The following is a 25695-nucleotide window of genomic DNA, read 5'->3' as shown; positions in this document are numbered from 1 at the left end:
CTATTATGGAATAATAATACACATGGAAGGCATGGCAGGACATACTGGAAATGAGGAGAAGCAGTATACTGGAGCATGGAAGAAGTGACACTGTACTTTGGCCAGTCTTGGCTATTCACAACCCTTAGCGGGGCCACGGGAAACCCAGGCATAAGTTAAAAGAAACCATAAAGCCACTCTAAGTTCCACTGTGGGTCAAGTGGCCCTTCAGCAAGGTCCCACAGACCTAACCAGAGGATGCAAAGGTGGCTTGTAAGCCACCTTTATTCCTTTCCTCTCCATTCCTGCAGTGAATGCATGTCAGCTGGAATGGAGAACTGCTCCCAATGAGTACATAAAGCTACAACATTCTAAGAAATATTAGGTCTCTCATTGTCCAATCATAAGTAGAGAAATCCTCCTACATGCTTAGGACTTCTGAATAATGCCCTCAGAGCAATTAACCAAACTCAAATGAAAGATAGCCTGAGCTTCTACCATTGGTTCTGGAAAGGCTTTTCCTGGAAATATCAGCTGCTGAGCAGATCATACCTCTCTTCCCCCCCCACCACCGCCCAATTTACTAAAACAAAAACAAAAAACTGACAAATATTGTAAGAGTGCAGCTTGATAACAAAAAGTCTGACAATTATAAAGTATTTTATTCAATGCACATGTGGTGAAGAACAATGAAAATAATCCTGCAGAATATGTACAATTTTATCTATTTGATCATTTGAAAGGCTTCATCAAGGCAGTCGACCCAGCTGGAAAAAATTGGGTAGAAGCAGGACCAGAGAAAGACAGATGCTGCGTCTGAGCTGAGTATTCCTAAGTAAATAAATAACAAAAACAAAACAAAAAAGATTCTGACACAGTTCCAAACTTTACACAACAATAACTTAACAAAAGACCATTTATTCTGTCGGTCTCTCTTTTCGTTCTTTTGTTTTGTGTTGTTAGATACAAGTAGATGCTAATTTTTTGCTTTTTAATAAAAATTGTACAATGAGTGGTGGTGAATTAACCCATGCAATTTAGTACCATTTGTCAATTCTTGTGTCAGTGGTTCAGAAATTCAGGAAACAATTGTTTAAATAAAAGAGAACCAATATAGGGCTTAGCAACCAAAGAATAACAGCAGACTGATGTTTATTTATATTTCATGAGTTACCATGTCTTGTCTCATCTCTAACTTTTTCAAAACTCTTTCTGCTTAATTTGTAAAACTCATGCCTCAGTCCCTTTCAGATTAAGGCTTTTATCATTTCATTTTGAAACACACGGCATCTTTAGGACTTCTCATGTCCTTGATGTCTTGAATTTTTTATGTAGCACATAGCATGTAAAGGCTCTGTATTTTCAGAGTGGAGATGAACTCTTTTACGCAATGACTGTTTAAGAGAGATGGATGGAATTTCTGCCATTTTTAACGCACCTGATGACTGTCAAGCTTGTTTTTAGTACATTGATCAAAAGCTGCAGCTCATAGCAAAGACTTAATGAGAATTTTTCTCCCTTGAAGAAATGTTTCTTTTAAGAAACGTCTACAGCTAATATGTGCATTTCTAAAGTTTTTTATTTATTTATTTTAATACAGAAAGGCCTGTTTATACTTGGTAAAGAGGCTTTACAAACTATTGATTGGAATGCCTTGAGCTCGCAGCTTCAGGACAATTCCTTGCTTCTAAACACAACAGCCACGCTGAACATTTTACAAAAGAAGGTCACATTCTAGTTGGCTGTGATGGCTGGGAGGGCCTTAGGTCCAGCTGAACCTGTACAGTTTAACAGATGATTTCTCCATCATGTAGAGAGAAAACTACAGCTACAGCTTCTCTGGTTCAACAGGTCTTCTTAACTCTATCCCACATTACAGTGCCTCACATTTCCCAGAGTGCACATGACTGCATGTGAACATACCAAAGTGGTTGTCAGAGGTAGTGTTGTGTTGTGAGCTAAACCATTTTAAGGACAAATGAGACAAGCAATTTCAGACAATGGTCTCTTCATTTGGGCTCCACTCATATAATGGTATCTGATATCATTGAGAGTCCTTGTGGGCCTAGGAGTCTGCACTACAGAGTCCCATTTGGCTTTAGTGTCAATACACATTAACTGGAGAAGAAAACTGAAAATCATATTGGAGAATTCAAGAAAGCCCACACAATTTGTACACATTATACATTAAAAATAGGAAACAATGATATTTAATCCCTCTTAGTGAAATATTTTCCCTGGAACATGTTCCTGTGTACTTTCCATTGCAAACTTAAAAACATTCATAAACCATAAATCAACCCGTCCCACCAAAACTCATGTGATCAACTTAAAAATGATAAGATTTTTAAAAAATAATACATTGCAGGGGTTTTTGGTTTGTCCTGATTGTTGAGCCATACAGGGAATCCAATCACCTATAATTTTTGAGTGATCATTTCAGATTCAAAATTCAACCTTGAATGCACAAACAAGACCAAGCACCTCCCTGTTGACAGTCCAGAGCGGAACTCTACTTAACCTCTTCTTATCTCTCTCGTGCATGAGGGTAGCTGCCATTCTCTCTCAGTTCTCTTCACTGTCTTGTCACCCGCTCCCAGAGGTGGTCCTAGCCCATTGGGGACCTTATGCAGGAATATTTTGGGGGTCCCCCCACACAACACCTACTAAAAAAGCAAATAGGGGGGCCCGTTGAGCTGCTCAGGGCCCTAACCAATTGCTTAGTCTGTTTATACGTAGTGCCAGCACTGACCACTTCTCTCCTTCTCTGCCTCACACACGTTCTCCCTGTTTTCTCCTATGCCTTCCTGTGTCCTACCTGCCCCCTAAATTCATGTGGCCCCATTATTGTGCCTCCCTTCACTTCATGTTTTCTATTTCTGTCACCCCCAACTCCTGTCATTCCCTCAATATCCTCCTACCCTCAACATTTCCCTGTTCTTTCCTCAGTTTCTGTCCTACCATTATAGTCCCCCGTCTCCACACACCTTCCCATACACTCTCCTAACCACAAAACCCAGGAGGCAAGCATCCTTCAGCTATGCAGCTAAGCTGCAGTCCCACTGGAAGCAATGGGAGATGGTGATTATCATTACTAAGGGCAGCCTCACTTCCACTTGCCAAAATTGTACAGAAATGGTGACAGTCTTGACTGAAAGCAGCCTGTGATTGCAGTCCCATTGAAAGTAATAGAAGTAGGGACCATCTTGAATAGAAGCCATATTTTGCAGGTTTAGTGCCCACAACTGGGAAATCATGAGAATTTAAAATAAAACTAAACTATATATTACAAGACTTAACTCCATTTACTTTTACTAAGTCAATATCTTAATAAAAAGCAAATGCATGTCAAAACACTTGATATACAAAATTGTATCAGATTGCTCATGTACATTCCTCAAACTTCCTAAATACATCCCAATATCTAACTATCTAATAAGCTAAAATATCTAAAAGGGAAGAAAAAATGAGTAAAAAAAAAAAAAAACCTTGAAAAATTAGTACCTCTATTAAATCAAATGTGGAGTTAATACTTCAGACTAAGCATGACCATTAAACATATATATATAGAATTTGTTTTGTATAACATTCCTGGTTTTATTAATACAAACTGAGCTGCCCAATCCTGTACTCTTTACTCAGGCAAAAATCCCACTGACTTGCAGAATCAGGCCCATAAGTGGTTATATCCTGCAATTTCTAGGCACAATGGGAGATGGTAGCAACATTGAAATTAGCTAAAGAAAATTCTCATCTTATGTTTCAGTTCTGATTGTAATTTAGCATTGCTTTTTCCATTTATGGGTTCAAAGCAGGCTTTACGCTGCTCACGAACTTTTTGGTTTTTTGGTTTTTTTTAAGTCTCAAAACTGCAGACTATGTTAGAGCCAGACAGGATTTGAAACCATAGATATCACTTACTACATTAGAGAAACCATTTTACTTTTGACCATAACTCTGCAACTGCCTGTGTACCAAATGCTGTGATCCTTATACACAAGCAGAACTCCCAGAGAAGTCAATAGGAAGTTTGCCAGAACGACTGCAGACTCACTTAAATACTTCCTTTTAATTACTAAAATGGTGACATTCCTTATTTGTCAGTGAAGTAAAAACATCTTTTTGATTACTATTCCTGTATCTCTAGTTGCTTGACTGTGGCTATATGTATATAGATTGCTACACATAGAATTATTTTGATCCTATGAATTTTTGTTATAGGAACAAGGTCTGGAGTCAGCATGATGACATCAAACCACACGCAGCCTACTGACTCAAGTCTAAGCTATTCACCCACAACCTCAAAAGCAATTATGCCTTTTCCTCGTGGGCCTGTCATGTACAACACCTAAAGGTCCAAGTTATTTTTCTCATAGAGAGGTTTTTACTTCCTCTCTAGTCAGTGGGTTTACAATGCAAACTAAAAAGAAATGAGTTATATCTCTCCAGGGCTTTTTTTCAGTATGATTAAGAAAAGTGACTTTTAGTCAAGAGTGAGGTGACATCAAGATTTCCTGTTTTCTCTCAGCAGGGAAGCTGTCACCACTCAATATTAATTGATTTTAACCCTCCATCCATCAGGCTACAGTTGCACAAATTTCCAGTCAAAGATCAACTATTGTTCTCAAAGTAAACTATTCAGAACTACTCCATTAAAATTAAGTGTTGCATGTATTTTGTAAGGTGTCTGTTACTTGACATGAGATAATGGATATTTTTTTCTAAATATGCAATTAAAAATTATGGAAAAAACTAACATTTTACCTTAGAGTTCCTTCCAACTTACCCCAGCTCCATAATAAAGCCATTATGGATTCATTATTTAATCCATAACAAATTACAAAAAACTCTGGGGCCTGATTCTACTCAAATCAGTAGAAGTCTTCCCACTAATTTAAACAGAAACAGGATCCGGCCCACAATTTGGGAAACACTGATCTCAGATACATACACCATAAGCTTATATTCATGAACTGCATATTTACACATGTGCTTTATCAGGAATTGATAGGTTTACAAGAAGTCACCAAATCATAGTTAGGTTTCCATCCAACTAGAGGAACCTGTTAGAACATAGTATTTCCCCAAAGCAGTTTGGTCTTTAGTGCACAGGCAAGACTTACGTTTTTAAAAAAAATTTCAAGGCACTTGCATGTTATAAATAAGGACCCCAGTATAGAATTTTTGCAACACAGATAGTAACAAAGTCACTCTGACCTACTTCTTACTTTAGATTCATTGATGAATGTGCATTTGGGCAAGACCAAATGCACCAAAACTGGACTGGAAATCAGTTTAGGATTCCATTCCGAGCTCTGCCACACATATAACTTTAGATAAAGCACTCAAGTTCTCTGTGCCTCAGCTCCTCATCTGATACGTGAGATTAATCTTTCTTTACTCCATTAGGATGTTGAGATAATGTATTAATTGATGTTTATTAGGTGTTCAGAGATCCTTGCATAAAAGGTACTATATACATGAAAAAAAATATTAAATATTTGTTTACAAGAGAAGGCAAAATGATTAAATCATCTAAGACACACGCTGATGGAATACTTAGCATATACCATCTGTAAAATATACCTGGTCAAGAGGTGTGAGACTGTAAACAAGAAATTACCAAAGTACACCTAAAAAAACCAAAACCCAGCAAACTGGACTCTGAAAGCTCTATTGATTATCATCAGTCAGAACCATTAGAATAGAACAAAAGGATATAAATATATATATATTTGAGTCTATCATAACAAAGTTCTATACACAAAAAGTATGGGAAGCAAGTTTCCATTTAAAAACTAGAATGTAATTGATATGCAATCCCAAACTATTAATCTTTAGTTAAAAGCCAAAGAGAATAAAGAAATCTGAAGTTCCATCTACCAGTTCTTTAGAGCAGTTATTTTTAATAAAAGCAATAAATCTGGAGCATATAACAGTAACATGTTTAATTTTTTTTATGTCATATTACATATAAAATTGTTTTCTATGCCTCAGGGAAAAATTTTTATGCATTACTGTAGTCTGATAATTTGGTTTTGCTTTGACCTATATTGGTGAGCAATTTTACTGCAGATTGCTTTGAGAAGATGTAATTCATCTGAGCGAAATACTGATGTGCTTATCAGAAGACAAAAAAGTAGAATATTTGCTTCCATATTTAATTGTGATTCTATTATTGGAGAAGGAGTAATGCCCTGGTCCTGAAAACACATGTGCTTAATTTTGAACATGTAGGTAGTCCCATTGATTTGAAATCAATGGGACTATACGCATGAGCAAAGTGGAGCACACATGTAAGAGTTTGCAGGATCAGAGCCTAAGGCAATGCAACATTTAAACTCAGATATATGAGTGAGAAAAGTTTTCAGACAAGTAATCCATCATCTCTTTCTCCTCCCCATCTTACTGTTCTCAATCTGTGGATTTTATCTTTCCTTATTTATTTGCTATGAAGCCAGGTTTATGAGAAGTAATTTCCTTTCTAATTCATCTGTATTTTACATATGGTGCATGATCTCATTGTAGGCAATGCAAAAAGATCTCTGAGCTAATAATATTTCATCATGCTAACTTCATTTAAACACTCTCAAGAACAATATGGTGGTAACCTACCTGGTCAACTGGAAATACAAAACTAGAATGGTGGTTTCCTTAAGACACCTCTGGTTTACAAAATGAAAGCAGGTAATTAATTAACTTCAAACTGGAAAAACAATTGCTTTTACCAATCTTAAATCAATAAAAACACTTGCAATTGCAGTATTTTTTTAAAATGTACAGCTACATACACAAATACAATTTTTAAAATGAATGGTGAAAGGAAACAGAAGGCAGAGACTAGGCAAAAGCAACTGTTTAATGTAATATCAATATTACTGATAGAAAGGGATGGTAATTAATGAAGTAAATAGCAAATGCTATATCAGGCAGAAAATAGAAATTTGTTGATGAAAACTTGCATCTTTTTCAATGCATCAGGTTTCCAAATCCCAGCTATGAATACAATTAGATTCCCCCCGTGAGACTGTGGTCCATTGAACTAAGTACCGTGTCGAGACAAAAACTGAAATGTGATACTAATTTAAGTATATTTCGATAGTAAAGGTTCACTTAACTTTTGATTTTACAACGTAAAATATGACCTCGTAAAAGGTTAATCTATACGATAATGGTGTGTTTTGATTAAAAAAAAAAACGTTGACTTCAATAAATCTGTAACAACTGTTGTTTGAACAGTATAATTGGACACCAAAAATGTTACTTGTCTCGTGTCCAATAGTGTGTGACATATTTTTAAGATATATACAAAGACAAGTCCAGTCTCTGAAGAGATTATAATCTAAAACCCCAGTTCCACAAAGACATATGCGTGTACTTTTAATTTGTACACTAAAAGTAAGGAACTGAAAATATAGTCTTAAGAAGACAATACAGATAAAGGAGAGAAGATGGATACAGCTCAAAAGTTCTCTCTCTCTAACCTTTATCTCTTTGCCCTTTTTTATTCTGCTCTCTTTTACTATAAAGATGTTATCTGTTATATTAAGAAATTTGTTCACATAGAAAAAACACATGCCAGATATGGATCAGTTAAACAGTATGCAAAAATAAATCAATGTCTGACATCCTGATCCTGCTGAGAAACACATGGTCTTTCTTGTATATCTCCTACTGCAGGGCTTTTGCACACAAGACCTAGCATGTGAACCTATTAACCAAGGGATCAGGTGTAGGAGGATGGATGGTTTTGTGGCTAAGACACTTAACTAGTTCCAGAGGGGTAGCCGTGTTAGTCTGTGTACAGCAAAAACAACGAGAGTCCTGTAGCACTTTAAAGACTAACAAATTTAACTTCTGCAGGCAAAGGCTTTCGTGGCCTGCACCCACTTCGTCAGATGCAAGAAATAGAAATCAGATAAGGGATATATATATATATATATATATATATATATATATATATATATCACATATCCAAGGGTAAGGAACAACAGTAGGGAGGGTAGGTGTTAGCAAAGTCCATTCAGTTAGAGTAGATGAGGCCTATTCACAACCACTGATTAGAAGGTGAGAATGTGTGAACAGCGACAATTACTTCTTGTACTGAGATAACCATTCCAAGTCCCTATTCAGACCCAGTTTGATTGTGTCAAGTTTGCATACGAGTTCCAGCTCTGCAGTTTCTCGATGAAGTCTGTTTTTGAAGTTTTTTTGTAGAAGTATGGCAACTTTCAAGTCAGCTACAGAGTGACCTGGGAGATGGAAGTGCTCTCCAACTGGTTTATGGATGTTACTATTTTTTATGTCTGATTTGTGTCCATTTATTCTTTTGCTTAGTGACAGTCTGGTTTAGCCAATGTACATGGCAGAGGGGCATTGCTGCCACATATTACATTAGTAGATGTGCAGGTGAATGAGCTCCTTATAGTGTGGCTGATGTTGTTAGGAACTGTGATGGTGTCACTAGAGTCAATGTGCGGGCAGAGCTGGCATCAGGGTTTGTTGCAAGAATAGGTTCCTGGGTTAGTGTTCTTGTTGTATGGTGTACGGTTGCTAGTGAGTATGCAAACTTGACACAATCAAACTGGGTCTGAATAGGGACTTGGAATGGTTATCTCATTACGAGAAGTAATTGTCACCGTTCACACATTCTCACCTTCTAATCAATGGTTGTGAATAGGCCTCATCTACTCTAACTGAATGGACTTTGCTGACACCTACCCTCCCTATTGTTGTTCCTTACCCTTGGATGTATATATACACCCTCTATCTGATTTCTATTTCTTGCATCTGACGAAGTGAGTTGCAGCCCATGAAAGCCTTTGCCTACATAAATTAAATTTGTTAGTCTTTAAAGTGCTACAGGACTCTCGTTGACACAACTAGGACGCAGGAAATCTGGGTTCTGTTATTGGCTCTGTGACAGAGTTTGTGTGTGGCTATTGGCAAGTCACATCATCATTCTGTCTCTCAATTCCCCATCTGAAAAGTGAAGATAACATCTCCAAACCTCAGAGTATTAGGAGGATAATTTAGTAAAGATTCTGAGGCACTAAGAAATGGTGGTGATGAGTGCTATAGAAAAGCCTATAAATAAAGAAACAAGTGTCCTCAGTATTAATTCATTTCCACTAGCTCCATAATACACAATATGTCACAGTAAGATTTCTTAGAAAATCAAAATACAGACATGAAGGCTCTCAGATTTTCCAAAATGAGCTGGTTTTGTATTTGTATTTATTTCAATTTCAACATACAAATATAAAAAGAAAGCCTATCCCGGCCTCTTGGCATTCCAATTAAGACAGAAACAGATCTAAAAAATTAACAATGTTTCTCCAACAAACGAAACTAGTCCACAAAGCCAATATTTCTCCACCCCAGGTCCCCAAACTCCATTTCCCTCAAATCCATATTCCTACTCAACCAGGCTCGTCAACAGGTAGGGGCACAGCGGGCAATTGCCCAGGAGCCTGGCGATTTTAAAAGGGCCCGGGCCATGGGCAGCAGGTGAAACTCCCTCTTGGGAGGCTAGCTCCCCGTCCCACCTCTTCCGCCTGTGGCCCCACCCACAGCCCACCCCCGCTCCACCTGAGGCCCTGGTCCCACCCCCTCATCCTCTCCTCGATTGACACCGCCTCTCTTCCTCACCCCTCCTTCCCCACTTGGCTTCCCTGCCACTGAATTCCTCCTCCACACTCAGCCCCCCCATCATCACTTGCTGCGTGTGTTCCTCCTCTACTCCCCTCCCAGCTCAGCCTCCCCCGCTGTCGCTCGCTGCCTGGGGGAAGGGCAGGTGTGTAGAAGAGAGGGGGACCGAGCAGGTGGGGGAGGGACATGGCAGTGAGTGGGCCGAGTGGGGAAGGAGGTGGGGCTGGGGGGAGGGGGGGGAACAGGAGTGGAGTGTGGGCGGGGACATGGGTAGAAGAGGTGGGACAGGGAGCTAGCCTGCCAAGGGGAAGCTTCATCCAATGCCCATGGTCATAAACCTCAGCCCTCCCTTTCTAGAGGTGTGGGGGCCATTGACTGTTCTGCCCTGGGGCCCAGAATTGCTGTTGGTGGGCCTGTACTCAACCACCCCCTCTAAACCCCCCTCAGCTTTCTCCAAATGCCTGCCCAACAGAAGGGCTTTACAGCATGGAGGATAGGTTGATCAATGGCTATTAATCAAGATGGCCATAGATGGAGAGTGACCATACCTCCCATTCTGCCTGGGACAGTCCCTTTTTTTAAGCCCTGTCCCAGACTGACTTTTGTTTTTTGTTTTTTTTGGCAAAAGGGGGCATTTGTCCTCTTTGCTCTTGCCAACTGATCAAATGGGGGCAAATGCCCACTTTTGTCAAAAAAAGTGGGGTGTGGAGGAACGTGTGGAGGAAGGGAAATTCCTGCTCCTTGTGAAGGGGAGGCAGGGCTTGGGCAAGGAGGCAGGTGGCATGGGCTAGCCCCACACAGTATCCCATTTTCCCTTTGGGAAATATGATCTCCCTACACAGATGCAACCCCATGCACTGGGTTGTCCCTAAACATCTGACTCCCAGAAGTTGGGATTGGACGATGGGATGGATCATTTGATAATTGCCCTGTTCTGTTCATTCTCTCTGAAGCATCTGGCATTGGTCACTGTCAGAAGACAGGATACTGGGCTAGAAAGACCACTGATCTGACCCAGTCTGGCCATTCTTATGGTCTTATGCCCTAAAAGTTAAACAATTCATACTATATTGGATGAAAAGTGAATTCTAAAGTCAATAGGTTCTCAAGCAGAACATCTTGCCAGCAATGCCCTCTCTTACATAAGTAACTTCCAGCTTGAGAGTCTTCTCTGACAGAGTTGCACTAGGAAAGACGTGATCTCTTAAATAGGCAGGTCTCTAGTCATTTAGTACTTTATAGAGCCGAATCATGACTTTAAACACTGCCTGGAAACCAACAGACAGCCAATGCAGATTCCAAAGCACTGTTGTCATATTGTAAGAAGTGGGCCACAGCCCTGGCACCAACATCCATTTCCAAAGAGGTTTAAGGTATAGCCTATTGTAGAGGGTATTGTAGTAGCCTAGCCTTAAAATAACAAAAAACAGAGGACTGCAGCCTGACATTGCAGGAAGAGCTTCTGGTTCATAGATGTCAACAAAAGAAAAAATAAATGGAATATTCACGAGCTGTCATTGGATTAAAATATTGACTATTTGGCATACTGCTGAAAGAAAGAGGCTCATTGCTGGACAAAGTTAAGAGAAATATTAAAACTACAAGGCTCTGTGCCTTTCAGCTGTTTAAAACAAACAAACAAACAAACAAACCATGGGCTTCTGCCATTTTCCCAGGCATATGAATGCAACAAGACAGCCCATAGGCAATAGCAACAGCCTGAGGGTTATGAAAGACAGGTCAGCAAAGTGACAACATTTAATTCAACCTCTAAAAACAGCTATCGAGGGCAGTAGTCAAAGGCGGAAACACAGGAAAACTGTCCTACATTCCAGCTCTGAACCATTTTCCCAAATGAAATCTGGATAACATGCAAAGGTAAAGGAATCTAAAGATATCCTTTCATCTAAAATACACTGAGAGCTACATTTTATGCATAGGTTTAAAATCTATATTATAAAAAATGCTGAGTAAGATAACATCAAGATGGTAAAATCATCAGGATCATCGTGACTGCATGTATTTAATTTATTTAAGGCCAAAGAGACCAAACAAGACTTTTTTAAAAACTCAAAATATTTCACATGTCCCAGACTAGTTAAAACCATTATGAACTGACTGGCTTCTCAGTATCATCAAAAATAAGTAAAAAGAAGATGACTTTTGTACTTACCGTCATTCAGAGTTGTGAACTCCAGGAAACGATACTCATAGGAAACATCTATCTTGGTTTCTACCTGCGGCCTCTTCAAAGTTGAATAGATATTGCCAGGCCGTTTTTCATCACGTTTCTCTAATTTGTTTAGTCCACAACCCATTTCAACAGCTGCTGATTCAGAGAGGTAGGAGGAGGAGGAGGGGGGGAAAAAAAACAGCACTAATTTTTCTATTTCATATGCCAGTCTCAAAGCGTTCATGATTTATATTTATTTTTTTTTAAATTCGCTGTCCACAGGCCTTTACCAAACAGCATAATTTAATAAACATTCAGATACTAAACAAGCTATATTTATCATGTCTGACTCGCTTTCTGTTAAGATACAATTACCAGAGGTACTATTATTTTATTGAAAGCTGACAATGTAATATACCTGTAATATACTCAGGAGGATACATGTTCAGTTATAGACAGTGATATAAAATGTAATATAATGTTAAGCATTCAACATATATATAAAGCAACAATTTTGTTAACATATCTGTGGCTGCTATAGGAAAATATGGTTATACCTTTCCAACTACAAGATCTTTTCTAATATTAAAAGTTATCACTAGATCTGTATTTAAATGAAAAAAACGTGTATCTGAAACTAGAAGTTTCAGCTTTTATGAGATTTTAGATAAAAATCCTGTGTTTGTCCCATCCCCCCCATCTTTTTCAGGGTGAGCTACAGGAAATAATAATAACCTTAGGTAGTCAACTTTAGAACAGAATAAAACCTGGTTGAACACTAATGACAGCCTAAACACAAATTGGAAACAGAAATCAACATGTGCTCTAAAGAAGATTTGTAGCTTCAGTATGAAAGTGTCCAGAGAAATGTTGCACAAATGTGTGTTATATGTTGTGCAAAGCTTCAAGTCTTTAGGCATTTACCCAATAGAAAAAGTAATGCTTCTCTGTTTATTTTGGCAGAATTATATGAACTTCATTATTTAAATAATTTCTATAAAGCTGGAGTTAACTTTTAATTCACTAAGTAAAATAGCTAAGATTGCTAATATTTTTTTTTATTTTAGACAGCACAACGTCTGTGATCAATGATGATAGTCACCATTTCAAAAATGTTCAGTAGCCAAAAATATTTAGCAGAGGAATGCAATGACTGAGCTTCCTTTTACAGATAAGAATTCCTTTCCTTTACTTCTTTAGCTACATTCATTCACAATACAAGAAGATTCTTGGTGCAATATGGCTAGCAGAAAGAAAATGGTATGTTAAAAAAATGTGACAAAACAGCATGTAATTTAAGGTCTTGATTTGATAAGGTACTTAAGCACATGCTTAACTTTAAGCATGGGAGTAGTCCAACTAACTTTAACGGGACTACTCACTGGCCTAACCTTAAGCACACACTTAAGTACCTTGCTGAATCAGGGCCCAAGGCAGCAAGAGGTCTTACCAAGCAAATCAATATTTGGTTGTATTTCAGTGGTGGATGAAATAATCCCAGTGTAGAGCGTGTAGAGCGTGCAAATGTTTATAAAGCGCTCTGGGATGAAAAGTGCTATGTAAATTGTTACTACTAGTTAAGGCCCTGCAACCCTTGTTCATGTAAGAAGTCACAGTTAAATCCATAGGATTCCTCATGAGTAAGGAGTGCAGGAGGAGGTCCTTAAAGACTCAATGATGATTTGTGACAAATTACTAAAAACGTTCTATTTTACAGATGATTTTTTATTTTTTCTGACTTGGCTAGACAACCCTGGAGAATTAAAGCCTCTGCTTACCACAGAACAGTACAGCAACACAAGCTTTCCCATGCTGCCCTGGCCATGTATCTCAATTCTGTTCTGAGAGGACAATCTTTTGTGTCTTCATGCTTATTCAAATCTTGGTGTGTCTGCTGAGAATACCAACAAAGAAGCCATTTGCTATGAAGAGTTTTACTATATGGACACCTTTTCATTTGGGACTGGATTGAGACCGCCAACTATTTTCATATTGATGCACAGAATAATTATGTACCCAATGGATACAACTTTCAGTTACTAGTGACAATTAATGACCTAACGGTGAAAGACGCATGAAAGGTGAAAGATAACACATATCCAATCTCTGAGATAGCAAGTCTCCACCTTTCTTTTAATTAGTTATTTTAAATGCCTGGGGTAAGAGTATGAAAACAGGATCTTTTCTCAGGAGTTAAAATTATGAATAAGCAACAGAAAGAGGTTCCACAGTGACAGCACAATCAATTGCTATGGAAATTATTATGATGTCAGAGAGGATTATTATTCAAAAGTGGTGACAGAAGAGATAAACTCTCAAAAAATAAAAGATCCTGCATTCACATGAAAGTTCTTAGTAATAAAAAAAGATTTTTAAAAGCCAAGAAAACTATAAATCAGTAGAATTTGTCTTAGTGTTTTTCAAATTTTCTGTAATTTCCATCATGCCAGCTCTTTAAGAGATAGTTAATTTTAAAGTAACAACATGCTTTTATTCACAATTCAACAAGAAGAATTTGATTACTAATCCATATTTACTTTTTAAGTATGGTACGGTGGCAAAATTATTATTTTTCAACCCATTAAATTTAGTATGAAAATGAGTGTAGCAAATATTTGTCTGTTCTAAATTTTCAGACAACTGTATTTAATTAAAAATGTATTTTCATTGTCAATACAACAGCTTCACATTTACTAAAAAATTCTTGATTATTTTAAAATGGCAAAAATCTAATGAAGATTGCTAATGCTAGGACAGAAGACCTACTTATGGGTTCTTACAGTTGCGCACACTGAGATTTGGTTAAACCAATTCAGTCTGCAAACATTTTTTATTTGAATTAACAAATTAATCCTATGCATGCTATGATCTCTATAATCCCTTAAATCATTCATATGGTCAGCCATGTAGATAAACCTAGAATGGAAACCCACATCTGACTGTAACTGGTTAATTTATATCTCATTATAGTTCTACTATGCACCAAATTGAAGGTCTGATGAACTGAAGAATGACATCAAAATCTACAGTTGAATTTTTGAATATTGCCTCCTGAATGAAAAAGAGATGTCACCATGGGAGCAAAACACTGTCTTCCCATTTATTGGCCTCCTCTACAATTAATGAAAGCAGATAAGTTTTGATATTAATAATCATAATATGATAAAAACTGATTTTCTACCTCTTAGTGATCTGCCAGTTTTTCAGCCTTCAATTTATTATCTCTGAATCAAACCTTTTTGTAAACCGTCTTAAACTCTCTTGTAAATAGAGTCAAGTTCAGAATGGACTAAGGACACTAAACCCAGAATTAGTGAAGGAGGAGAACGTCATGTAGTTGATCATTACTTTTCTGAGTGGTATTGTGGCATAGGCCCCAATGAAGAAGGCGCAGAAGTTGGGAGGGGGTGGCAGTGGGGTAGAGGAAGGACACTTCCCCTAAATGGTTTTTTTAATTAAAAAAAGAGCTGTGTTTTGATGCAGCATTGCCTCCTCCAGATAATACCTCAGCAATTTATCTGCAAGAAATAATAATGTAATCAACTTAAAGGTAATAAATAGTTCAACATAGCTAATGGAAGCCTGAATAGACCATAAAAGTCTTAAACACCCCTTAGATGATTTGACAACTAATGTAAGCATTAGCTAAATAAATTCTTTCACCTCAATCAGTACTTTGAAATACATTGTGTCAATTAACTTCCTGAATATATCCTACTTTGACTCTTTAAATAATGCTTTTAAATTAATTTAAATTAAAGTTAATTGCTAATCAGCTGGTATTAGAATTAACTTCCAACAGAGATATTGTCTACCACAAATAGTATAGCAATGCACTGCCAGACTGCAATATATACAAAACAATTTAATATTTATATTGCAGTAGCACTCAGAGATTAGGTGCTACATGCATGTAAGCTATTGTCAGCTTATTATTATAAGGAATTAGCAACAGTAAACTCTTTGTATTAACACACTAAAATGTTTTATTCCACAACTAGTAAACTCATCTTACAAGTTTACCTTGAACTATGAATTTGTTGAAAAAAACCTTTTTAGAAAATCTCTCTGAAGTTCATTTCACAACATTTTAGAAGACAGCTTTTTTTAGCGGCAATTGTAAGGTCTAGGAACCAGGACACTTGTATTCTATTTACAGGTCTCTGTGACCTGCTCTCTGACTTTGGATAAGTCTCAACTGCCTAGTGTCTCAGTTTCCCTTTCTGCAAGACAGGGACAATATTTATCTACCTTACAGGGATGTTGGAAGGCTTTTTTTAAAATAACTACAGAGTTTTAGATTTGCTATGCAGTCTTGGGGATCACACAATTTTTTAAAGGTCCCGCAATTCTAATTCTCCCATTTTGGAGAGGATCAACTGATGGACTCTACACTGAACAAGGCTTTGGCTCTGATCCTGCTCAATGCTTTGGCCAGCCATTAGCCTGATGCATCACTGGAGGAGGAAGCATCAAAGCTCCTTCCTGGAGCATGTTACTCAGGTACAAAATAACTCTTATAGAGGGAATCAGTGAAAGCAGCTTTGCTCTGCAGAAGTTTTATCTCAGCTCAGTTACTGCCAGTCTAGGGCAGATGGGCACGGCCTCAGTTCTCTCCTCCCTACACAGGCTGCAGAAACATAAAAAAGTTCTCAACTCCAACCCCACTCAACTTTAATAAGCTAAATCCTGAGGACAGGAGTTGCTTGAAAGCTGACTCCTCTCTCCATCACTGTTAAACAAAAGTGGCTTAGTGTGAAGCAGAAGAGTGACAAGGGGGACAAGGAGTACCATAGAGAGAACCAAGAATGGGGAAGATAATGGACAACACCAGACTTGGAAAATAAAGTACACAACCAACAAAAGCATGGAGACCACCATGTTGAAACTAGACATTCAGAAGAGACAGTTGACCCCCATCAATCTCCCAGGTTAGGATCATCCTCGCAGTGTTTGAATTCCTCTTTCTTTTACAATTTCTGATCTCTCACACACTTTGTAAGAGTTTTGAGGACCTTCCTTCCCATGATAAAAGTGTAATTGTCCTGAACTATCTATGTGTGTTTTATAATAGTGTTTACAAATAACTACATATGCAAATATACAAGTATAGTAGGTGATGTAGCTTTGTTACACACAGGTAGACAACTGTGTGTGACATAAACCATCTGTTTATATAATTTATGTTTCTATATAATTTGAAAGAGCAAAGTATTTAATTTTGTTTTCCAGAACAACTCAGGGCTGATGTAAGTATTTAGTGGTATTTATACATACTTGCTTGGCACTACATTTTCATTCTTAGGCTAGGGGAATACCAGTGTTCAAGTGGTGGAAAACCCCATGCCTGATGTAGGGAATTTATGAGGTCAAGTTAAATGTTTCTTTTTAAAAATGCAGGGAAGACAGAGTGAAATAAAGTAATAAATGTGACCATTGATATTGTGAAAAAATACATTCTTCACATAATTTATTACTAATATCAAAAACTGAAACTAATAGATTGGAAGCACTATAAAGGAAATGTAAAAAGATTAACAACGTTTTCCCCTTGTAAACTGAAGATCATTTATGTCTTGGCAATGTTAATTATTTTTCTATTAAGTCAAAAAAGGTAACTGAGTACCACAGGGTTCCAAATGAAACAACTGGCAATTTCTTTTAATCAAATAAAATATCCTTTAAAGTTTTCATATAAAGTTTGGAAACTACAGTATAATGGAATCTTTACAGTTTTACTCCCAATAAATAATTCTTTTAGGATAAAAACACATCTATTGAGCCAGCTTGGTGACCTAGTGTTGGTGCTCTGTACTGCCATGCAGCAGCTTCTGATTCCATATGCTTTCCCTGTCAAAGCTATAAGTGCCATAGAAATAACACACTGAAACCTATGGGGACAAATGTAACAGGAATCCTTTGGCCAAGTTGAGAACATTACAGATAATCTTATTTAATTCCCATTCCATCTCAGCCAGTTCTCCTTTTACAGAAGTATGCGCAGTTACTGTGACAATGACAAGCAGAAGAACTAAAGCTCTTACAAGGAAGCGGATTAAACAATGCTAGAAAAAATAAAAGTACATCACTCCCATTTTCTAGATTAACAAAGTTCACATTCACATGCACGTAAACGCATTCCTGTACACACACATTTAATAACTGTTGTCCGACACTGTCAAAATGTCACTGCTGTCCAGGATCTCTGTGAACCAGACCGCATCAGTGTGTTACTGCTCTTGAGTCCCAATTAATTTACTGAATAATTTCAAGCCAGAAAGTCTAACAAGCCATTACCACACTGGTCCTCAGGCAACATACACTAGCATCCTCCTCTGCTTGAAGCCAGAGTGAAGCCGGACTACAGGGCTTAGATTAAGCACACGGTAGCATATGCTGGTTTTGGACATTGTGTTGCTTACCTAATGAGGGAAAAAATATCCAGTTTCTTCCTTGTTTCAGCCCTTGTCATATGTATTCAGTTCTGGAGACAATATCACCACCAAGGTGGCAACTGACTTACCAGCCCTTGGGGGTATAACCGCAACGTCCTGAAATCAAGGACACACAGCCTCAAAGTATGGTAAGAGCTAGCCAGGAACTAAAGTATAAATTTTCAGCTAAGCGTATTTTGAATAAGCTTCCCGTTTAGTCCCAACATCCCCATTAAGGTGCTGGGGGAGGATCGTCAGAGATGAATCAATCAGTGCATGTGCTTGGCTAGTTATTTGGGGCCTGATCCACAAGCCTATGGAAGTCTTCGGAAAGTCCCCAGCTGACTTCAGCGGGCTTGTACGAGAGCCTGATCCAACGAAGGAAACAAAGGGAAAGCTGGGGGCGGGTTTTTTTTTTTTTTTTTTGTTTTTTTTTTTTTTCCTTCGGCCCAGTTATAGTTCATAACCCCCCGGGAAGTGTCCGGGCGGAACTGAAGGCATCTAGCGGCTCGTGAAAAGAAGCAGCAGCAGCAAAAGCCCGTTATCCCATCGCTGCCGCCTGTAACTCAGCTCAGCTCCCTGCTCAGGGGAGGCGGGGGCCCGGGGCTCCCTTGTCAAACTTCCCGAGAAGGAAGGAGAGCCAGGCACAGCCTGAGCGCCGCTTCCCCCAGCTAAGGGGCTGCTCCCCGCTGGCCCGGGCTCTGCAGGAAGGGGAGCGAGCTCTCCTCAGCTCCTGCGAGCTGCGGGCTCCCCCAGCCCGGGCGGTGAGTGCAGCGCCCCGCACCTACGCCCCGGGGGCGGGAGAGCCAGCCGTAGCCCCGCGGGCTGGGGAGGGGCGGTGCCCGGCGGGCGGAGGGAGCGGACCCCTTACCTAGGGCTGGCTGCTGTCGGCTGGCCGGCTCGCTCCCCCTCCCCCGCTCAGCGCCCGGGCAGGGAGATGCTGGAGGCGCCGCCGCTCGCCGCCCGGCTCATGCCCAGGCAGAAAGTTTGCGCCGCGCAGCCCCGGGGTGGTGAGGAGCGGAGACCGCGGCGCGTCTGGGATGGGGAGGCGCCTCGGCGGGGACGGGCAGCGCCAGCTCCGCACAGCCCGAGCCGGAGCCGCGGCACTTCCTCTTCCTCTCTCTCTCAGCTCGGCCGCCCGGCGACACACGCGGCTCCGCTCCGCGGCCGCCCGCCAGAGCGCACGGGCCGCCCCCTCGGCGGCGCAGGAGAGGGGCTGCTGCCGTCGGGCCCCCCCGCCTGGGAAGGGCACCCACCAGGACGAGAACTGCCCCCTCATCGCCCGCATGCCCCGCTCCCCGAGGCCAGTCTAGACCTGCATCCCACTCCTCACGCTGAACCCCTGCCCCCTTGACCGGCTCCTGAGCTGCCTCCATGTCAGCAGTCAAACCCCACGCCCCTTGGCCAGTCTAGAACTGCCCCCCCCATCACTCAAAGCCTGCTCTCCTTCCCCACATCTAGAACTGCTGCCAGGGCCAGTCTAGACCTGCCCCCTCATCGCCCTCAAACCCTGCTCCCCTTGGCCAGCTCTAGAACCACCCTTGCTCATCACCCTCAAACTCCGTTCCCCTTGGCCAGTCCAGAACTGCCCCTTCTCATCACTCTCAAATCCCACTCTCCTAGGCCAATCTAGAACTGCCCCCCATCCTCAAACCCCACTCCCCTTCACCAAATCTAGAATCACTCCCCTGGGCCAGTCTAGGACTGTTTCTGCTCATCACCCTCAAACCCCGCTCCACTGGGCTAGTCTAGAACTGTCCCCCTCGTCACCCTCAAACCCTTCTCCCCTTGACCAGTCTAGAACTGCCCCCCTCATCAACCTCAAATCCCTCTCCCCATTGCCAAAACTAGAACTTCATCCCTCTCATCATGCTGAACCTGTGCCCCCTTGGCTAGCTCCTGACCTGCCAACATGTCAGCACAGTCAAATCCTACACCCTTTGGCCCATCTAGAACTGCCCGCTTCGTCATCATTCTCACACCCTGCTTCCTTTGACAAGTTCTAGAACTGCTCTTTCCACATCACACTCAAACCTTGCTCTGGTTTGCCAGTCTAGAACTGTCCATCATCACACTCAAACCCCGCTCTGCTTGGCCAGCTCTAGAACCACCTCCCCCTCATCACACTGAACCCCTGCCCCCTTAGCCAGTTCTTGACCTACCTCCATGTCATCAGTCAAACCCCACTCCACTTGGCCAGCTCTACAACTACCCCACTCCTCATCACACTGAAAGCCAGCTCTCCTTAGCCAGCCCTAGAACTGCCCCACTCCCATCACAATGAAGCCCAATTCCCTTGCATAAGTCTGGAACGTCTCCCATTATTACTGTTTAGTCCCACCTTCAAAACACATATCCAGTGGAGGAGTGGTGAAAAAAGTGATTAAACTGAAGTTCACATTCCTCCAGAGAGGTGGGTAAACTCCTTTTACTCACCTTTATCCTCGACTACACCACTGCACACTTTCAAGTACAATGTCCCACTTTGACCCTAAATGTCAAGGAAGTCTTTCCCAAGCCAGGCTTACAAATGCCTTCCTCCACCCTATGCCCTTTGTGGCTTCTTAGAGGCATATTGTGCTTAAAGAGGCAGGAGAGGAGACTGTATGTAAAATGTAGGAATCCAGTGGCTATTAATAAAAACAAAAACAACACCTATTATGTAGTGATATAAAAGACTGCAGTAACAGTACTGTAAGCTGCAATATTGTGACCATGACTGCAGAATACTAATAATATTTAAGACTGGTGCTGTGCATACATGAGATCTACCCACACATACAACTCCAGACTAAACTGTCCTCCTACCACTTTTCTGTTAGGTGCTAAAGAATATAAGCATTTTTAGTGGGGAGGGCATAGACCTTTCGCCACATCCAACCCACTCAATGCACAGCCCACAGAGTTGGCTAATTAAGGGTCAAAAGGTGTGAAGTGTAAACAACGTATAAAATATTAATTATTCTAACTGATAATATCGTGTAAAGAAGAAAAGCACACAACAGAAAAAAAAATTAAAACAGATGGACAAACACAAGATTAAAGACATCAATAGTATAAAATGCTTCCCATACCTATTCTTAACTATAAAGCAACCACGTACAGTACCTTTTTATGTAAGTTTTCCAGTAGCTTTACCTTGTCTTTCAGTCCCTCTTTTCTTTTTCCTTCCTTCTGTTCTTCTCTCTCCTTCCTTATTTTTGCTTTTTCCTTGGAGTTTTCCCTTTATTATATGCAGTGTTTTTCCTCTCTCTCCCTCTTTCTGTACCTCATCATTTTCCCCCACTCATTGGCTTGTCTGGCTTTCTGACTGTGTGAGAAAGCAGCATGCAGTCACATCAGGGGGCCATGTAATTACGCTGTTTTTCTGATAGTGGTGTTAAAGCATATGGGAAAGAAGCACTAAATCTGTGGGCAAGGAGTGAAAGTGCAGCTTTCCCAGTAGTATAATAAGCAAGTCAGGTCATGAATGGCTCCAGAACCCAGGTCCAGGGCGCTAGGCACTGGGTTGCTGATGACACGGGATTGGTGATCTGCACGTCACAGATTGAATTTGAAGAATATCTGGCTTCAAAGCGATTAGGGACTATTGCTATGCAAATACTTCCTCTGTCATAGGAAGGGACTCAAGCTCCTAAAGACAAGGTATCCAACCAAAATGAGCCCAGAATACAATGCTGTACTCTGTTCCTGCAATGAAGCAGCATTTACTTGAGAAAAGGGGGGAAAAAAACCTGTTTTCTAATTTCTTTTAAAATTTCCAGTAGGTCACTTTTTACAAGCCCACAGGCCACAGACTATCCTTTTGCCAGCCACTATATAAAAAAACATATACTAGGAGCTGCTAGCCACTTTGAAAACTGGGGGCTAACATTAGAACTAAGCTGTCTGGACTCATTGGCCTGGCTCCTCAGTTCATCCATTCCAGTACCAAGCTAATGAAACACTTTTAGCCACCTTTGTATTCCTTGGGTGAAATCCTGGCTTTATGGAAGTCAATGTCAAAGTCAACATTCCCATGCAAAGAGATTTTAATTTTTTAATAAAAATCTCTGGACATGCTAGAAAGAGTCCTGGACTGAGCTACAATGAACAGAACACAGAAAAGTGCTCTGCAACCCATCAGAGAGATACAGCCCTAGTTTGAAAATCACTTTGGAGGCAAGACTGACATAAAGGTTATTATTTATACTTCTGTAGGGTCTAGGAGCCCTAGTCATGGACCAGGACCCCATTGTGCTAAGTGCTGTGCAAACAGAACAAAAGTGCTACCCTATGGAGGTGAGTCTAGAACCAATTTAGGACACCAAGTTAAGCCCATGCTTTAAGTGGGAAAGAGGGTTAGGAGCAACATCTTCCTCAAAAAACAGATTTGATTCTTGGTGAAACTCCCACAGTATGTAAAAAATAAAAACTCTGAAGTTCTAATGAGATTAGACAGCAGTTATGATATGGTGCAAAACAAAAATAATTTCCTGGTAATAAGCAGAGAACACTTTTTGTGATTATGCCAACAATACAAGCCAGAGGAAGTTTATAATATGTATTAGAGGCCACAAACCCTCTGTGCATGTAAAACAAAGTAAGTTCTTTCCTTTTTTCCTTTCAGATAGTTTTGAAACAGAATACCAGATACCAGATGAATCTGTCTTATCGTATCACCATTTTGATTTTTCACAGTATTTTATCCATGTATATACTATCATTTACAAAGCAAACTTCTTACAAAATAATGCATTATGTCTCCCTTTGTTATTTCATCACTTTCCCTCACTATTCTATCATGCTTGTTATCAAGAGACGGGGTTGTAAGGCAGTCAAGCCTTGTGGTCAGAGCAGGAGTCAGGCATAGTGATTGGAATCCAAATGCCAGAGCCAGGGGTTAAGACAGGGCCAGAACCAGGGCCAAGGGTCAGAACCAAAGTAAGACTCTGTATGCCAGAGCCAAGGGTCAAGCTAGAGTCAGAAATCAGAGCTGACGAATCGAGGCAGGCAGGAGAAGGGCTGGTTCTGAAGAAGGAACAGGCCTGGGTTTAGGGCAGGACCTGGGCTGGAGTTGTGGTGGAGCAGGGCTTGGAGAGACAAGCACAGGGAGGCAGAGAGTCCATAGGAGTGTGCATTGAACAGCCAGCAAGCTATTGCTGCCCTAAGCTTAAAAACTGGCCTGCTAGTTCCCTCAGCCAGGCCAGTCCATCAGGTAGCCTTGCTTCACATGTTCATTAGGGAGTCAGGAAGGGTCTTACTCCTGACACTTGTCTTTTTTTCTCATCCCCATAAATCAGGTTTCTCTCCTTCTCCCTGTATTACTCCCATTTATTTCCATTCCCCACTTTTCCCCTGACTCTTCTTGGTTATGAACCCTCGATTTTCTCTTTGGCTCGTGCCCCTCCTTCAGTTAGTGGATTGCGCTGAAACTTCCCTTAGTTCCCCCACACCAGGGCTGCTGACCACCTGTCCATCAAGAATCAAAAGCCACAGTGGCTCCTTTATGCCACCATTTGTGTGCAGGTACATATAGAGCCTGGCTCACATATTGAGCAGAGCCCTCACTCATTCTCTGATCAGGCCCCCATCCTCCACCCTTTGAAGTCAACAACAATACTCCCAAACATTTGAGCAGGAACAGGATAGAGTCCTAAGCAGTAACACTATAATGGAGGGAAAAGATTGCCCAAAGATCTAAAAAGAGAGCACAGTCTAAAGAAACATGGCTTAAAACATAGCATGATACTATGTACACTCAGCATGAAAACTAATTATAGTTAATGTTGCTTTTAGCAGCAATAACATGCTGTCAATAGAAATCCAACATGGAAGTATAGGTTGCAACTCAGCTTACAAAAGGTTTGGAAAAATTGCTCTAGGTTTCCATACACTACAGTTGCTTGTTACAGATTTCATACCCTTCTTGGTCCCATATATATAGTAGTGCAAAGTGGCACATCTTCCCCAAATCCAACACAGGAGGCTTTGATTGTCCACAGCCTTGCACCTTATGTAATCATGTGCACCTGTGCAAAGTAGTTAAGATAAGTGTAAAATTCTACCACTGATATGAGTGTAGAATCCTGATTTAACAGCATTTTGCACTCATTTTGCTACAGGTGGAATTGAATATAGGTGAAAAGGTAGTGGAGAATCATATGTAGTATATAGTTTTCTCATCTCTTCAGTGGGTGTTTTTAGCTATGCCCACTGCTAAATACTACAGACATTTTTTCTCATGACTTGTTGGAAGGATAAGTATACATTCATGCAGCTCAGTTTTGTTGTAAATTTTAAAGGATATTAGCATTTAAAAAAAACATTTTACTACAAAGGAAAGCATATGAACCATAATTTCACCATCATGCAGGAAGATAATTCAGTCCTACTTTTTCTAATTTCACCAACATATGGTACAAATTAATAAAAAGAAATTAAAAACTATTTAGTTGGAACAAAAACATATCCTGTATCTTTAAATACTCTGTCTAATTGTGTCTCTCCAAATAATGCTGCCCAATTATTAGAAACCTCTTTGTTTACCAAGCAATTCATAGACATCCAAACCATACCATGTTGAAGAACAAGATTCAGTAAAACTAAACAAGTACATATATACCAAAAAGTTTTAAATCAGGCAGAACTGTGTAAGTGTATGCCCATACTGCAATGTAAGTCTGACCTCAGATTCAGACTCAAACCGAAAACCCCTTTTGAACCCAACCACCCTGCACAGGTGGAGGGTTCAAACTTGAATCCCACAAGGGCTCTGGCCCAAACTCCATTGTTTAGCTGTGTGGATGCAGCTTGAGCATGAGCCTCCCAGACTCCAGTCCTGAAGTTCCACCAACATTATCCCACAATCTCCTGGGACAATATCCTTTGTCCTTTCTATCCCAAGACTGGCCCTTTGATTCCCAGGAAATGGAAGCAACCCTCTTGGTTTAAGTACAGCTGCTCAGCATTTATTCCTTTCATTTTACTCTGGCCACTGAGCTGCAAGCAAAGTTAACCTTCTTCTGTGTTAGCTATGGTTACCAACATGAAGAAGTCCTTTGCCAAGTGTACTGCAAGCTGGTGCCTGGAGCACAGCCAGATTTTAGTTAAACTTTAGTTTAGTTAAACTTTAAACTGGTCCCGGAGAAGGCTTTGCCACCAGAACAGCTGCAGACATTCTGGGTCCCTACTCAGAGGAGCTTTTTGATGCTCTCTAGAGGAGCTGTCCCCCACAGAACCAATATAAAAAATACAAGAGGCAGAAGTAGCCCCTGAGCTTAGTAGGTTTCTGGCTCCATGTTTATTGTTATTAATATAGGGATGGGAGAGATTTCTAATTTATGACTGTGGTGAGTGAGTGTGGCCTCCCTCCGAAACTGACAAGGAGGAACAGGCCGGGCCTGCAGGGGCGGAGCCAGAGACTGCCTGTCCGCCCGCCCAGAAGCAAGGGGGCGGAACAGGAAGTATAAAAGAGAG

At 40.5% G+C, this 25695-nt stretch overlaps 1 protein-coding gene across 7 annotated transcripts in view; it reads right to left on the bottom strand.

Moving 5' to 3' along the window:
• Positions 1 to 24898, bottom strand: part of RFTN1 (raftlin, lipid raft linker 1) — a 110863-nt gene extending 85965 nt beyond the window's left edge. For 3 of the 7 annotated variants that reach the window (XM_067561953.1, XM_067561954.1, XM_067561955.1), the window contains exons 1-2: positions 24766 to 24898; positions 11804 to 11956 (exon numbers count right to left, since the gene is read on the bottom strand). In XM_067561953.1, coding sequence (XP_067418054.1) covers positions 11804 to 11956; positions 24766 to 24835 — 223 coding nt within the window. In that variant the 5' untranslated portion in view covers positions 24836 to 24898. Of the gene's footprint in view, positions 1 to 11803; positions 11957 to 14984; positions 15031 to 18225; positions 18355 to 19108; positions 19462 to 21375; positions 21531 to 24765 lie in introns of those variants that run through there. The other 4 variants (XM_067561956.1, XM_067561958.1, XM_067561957.1 and 1 more) reach the window with 4 other exon arrangements.
• Between the last annotated feature and the right edge of the window lie 797 nt (positions 24899 to 25695).

The sequence above is a fragment of the Emydura macquarii genome, unplaced genomic scaffold (genome assembly GCF_026122565.2).
Source record: "Emydura macquarii macquarii isolate MOO-44397 ecotype Brisbane River unplaced genomic scaffold, CSIRO-AGI_Emac_v2 contig_2422, whole genome shotgun sequence".
Lineage (NCBI taxonomy): Eukaryota > Metazoa > Chordata > Testudines > Chelidae > Emydura > Emydura macquarii.
Note: the sequence above shows the minus strand (reverse complement) of the source record. Positions and strands in the feature narration are given on the sequence as shown.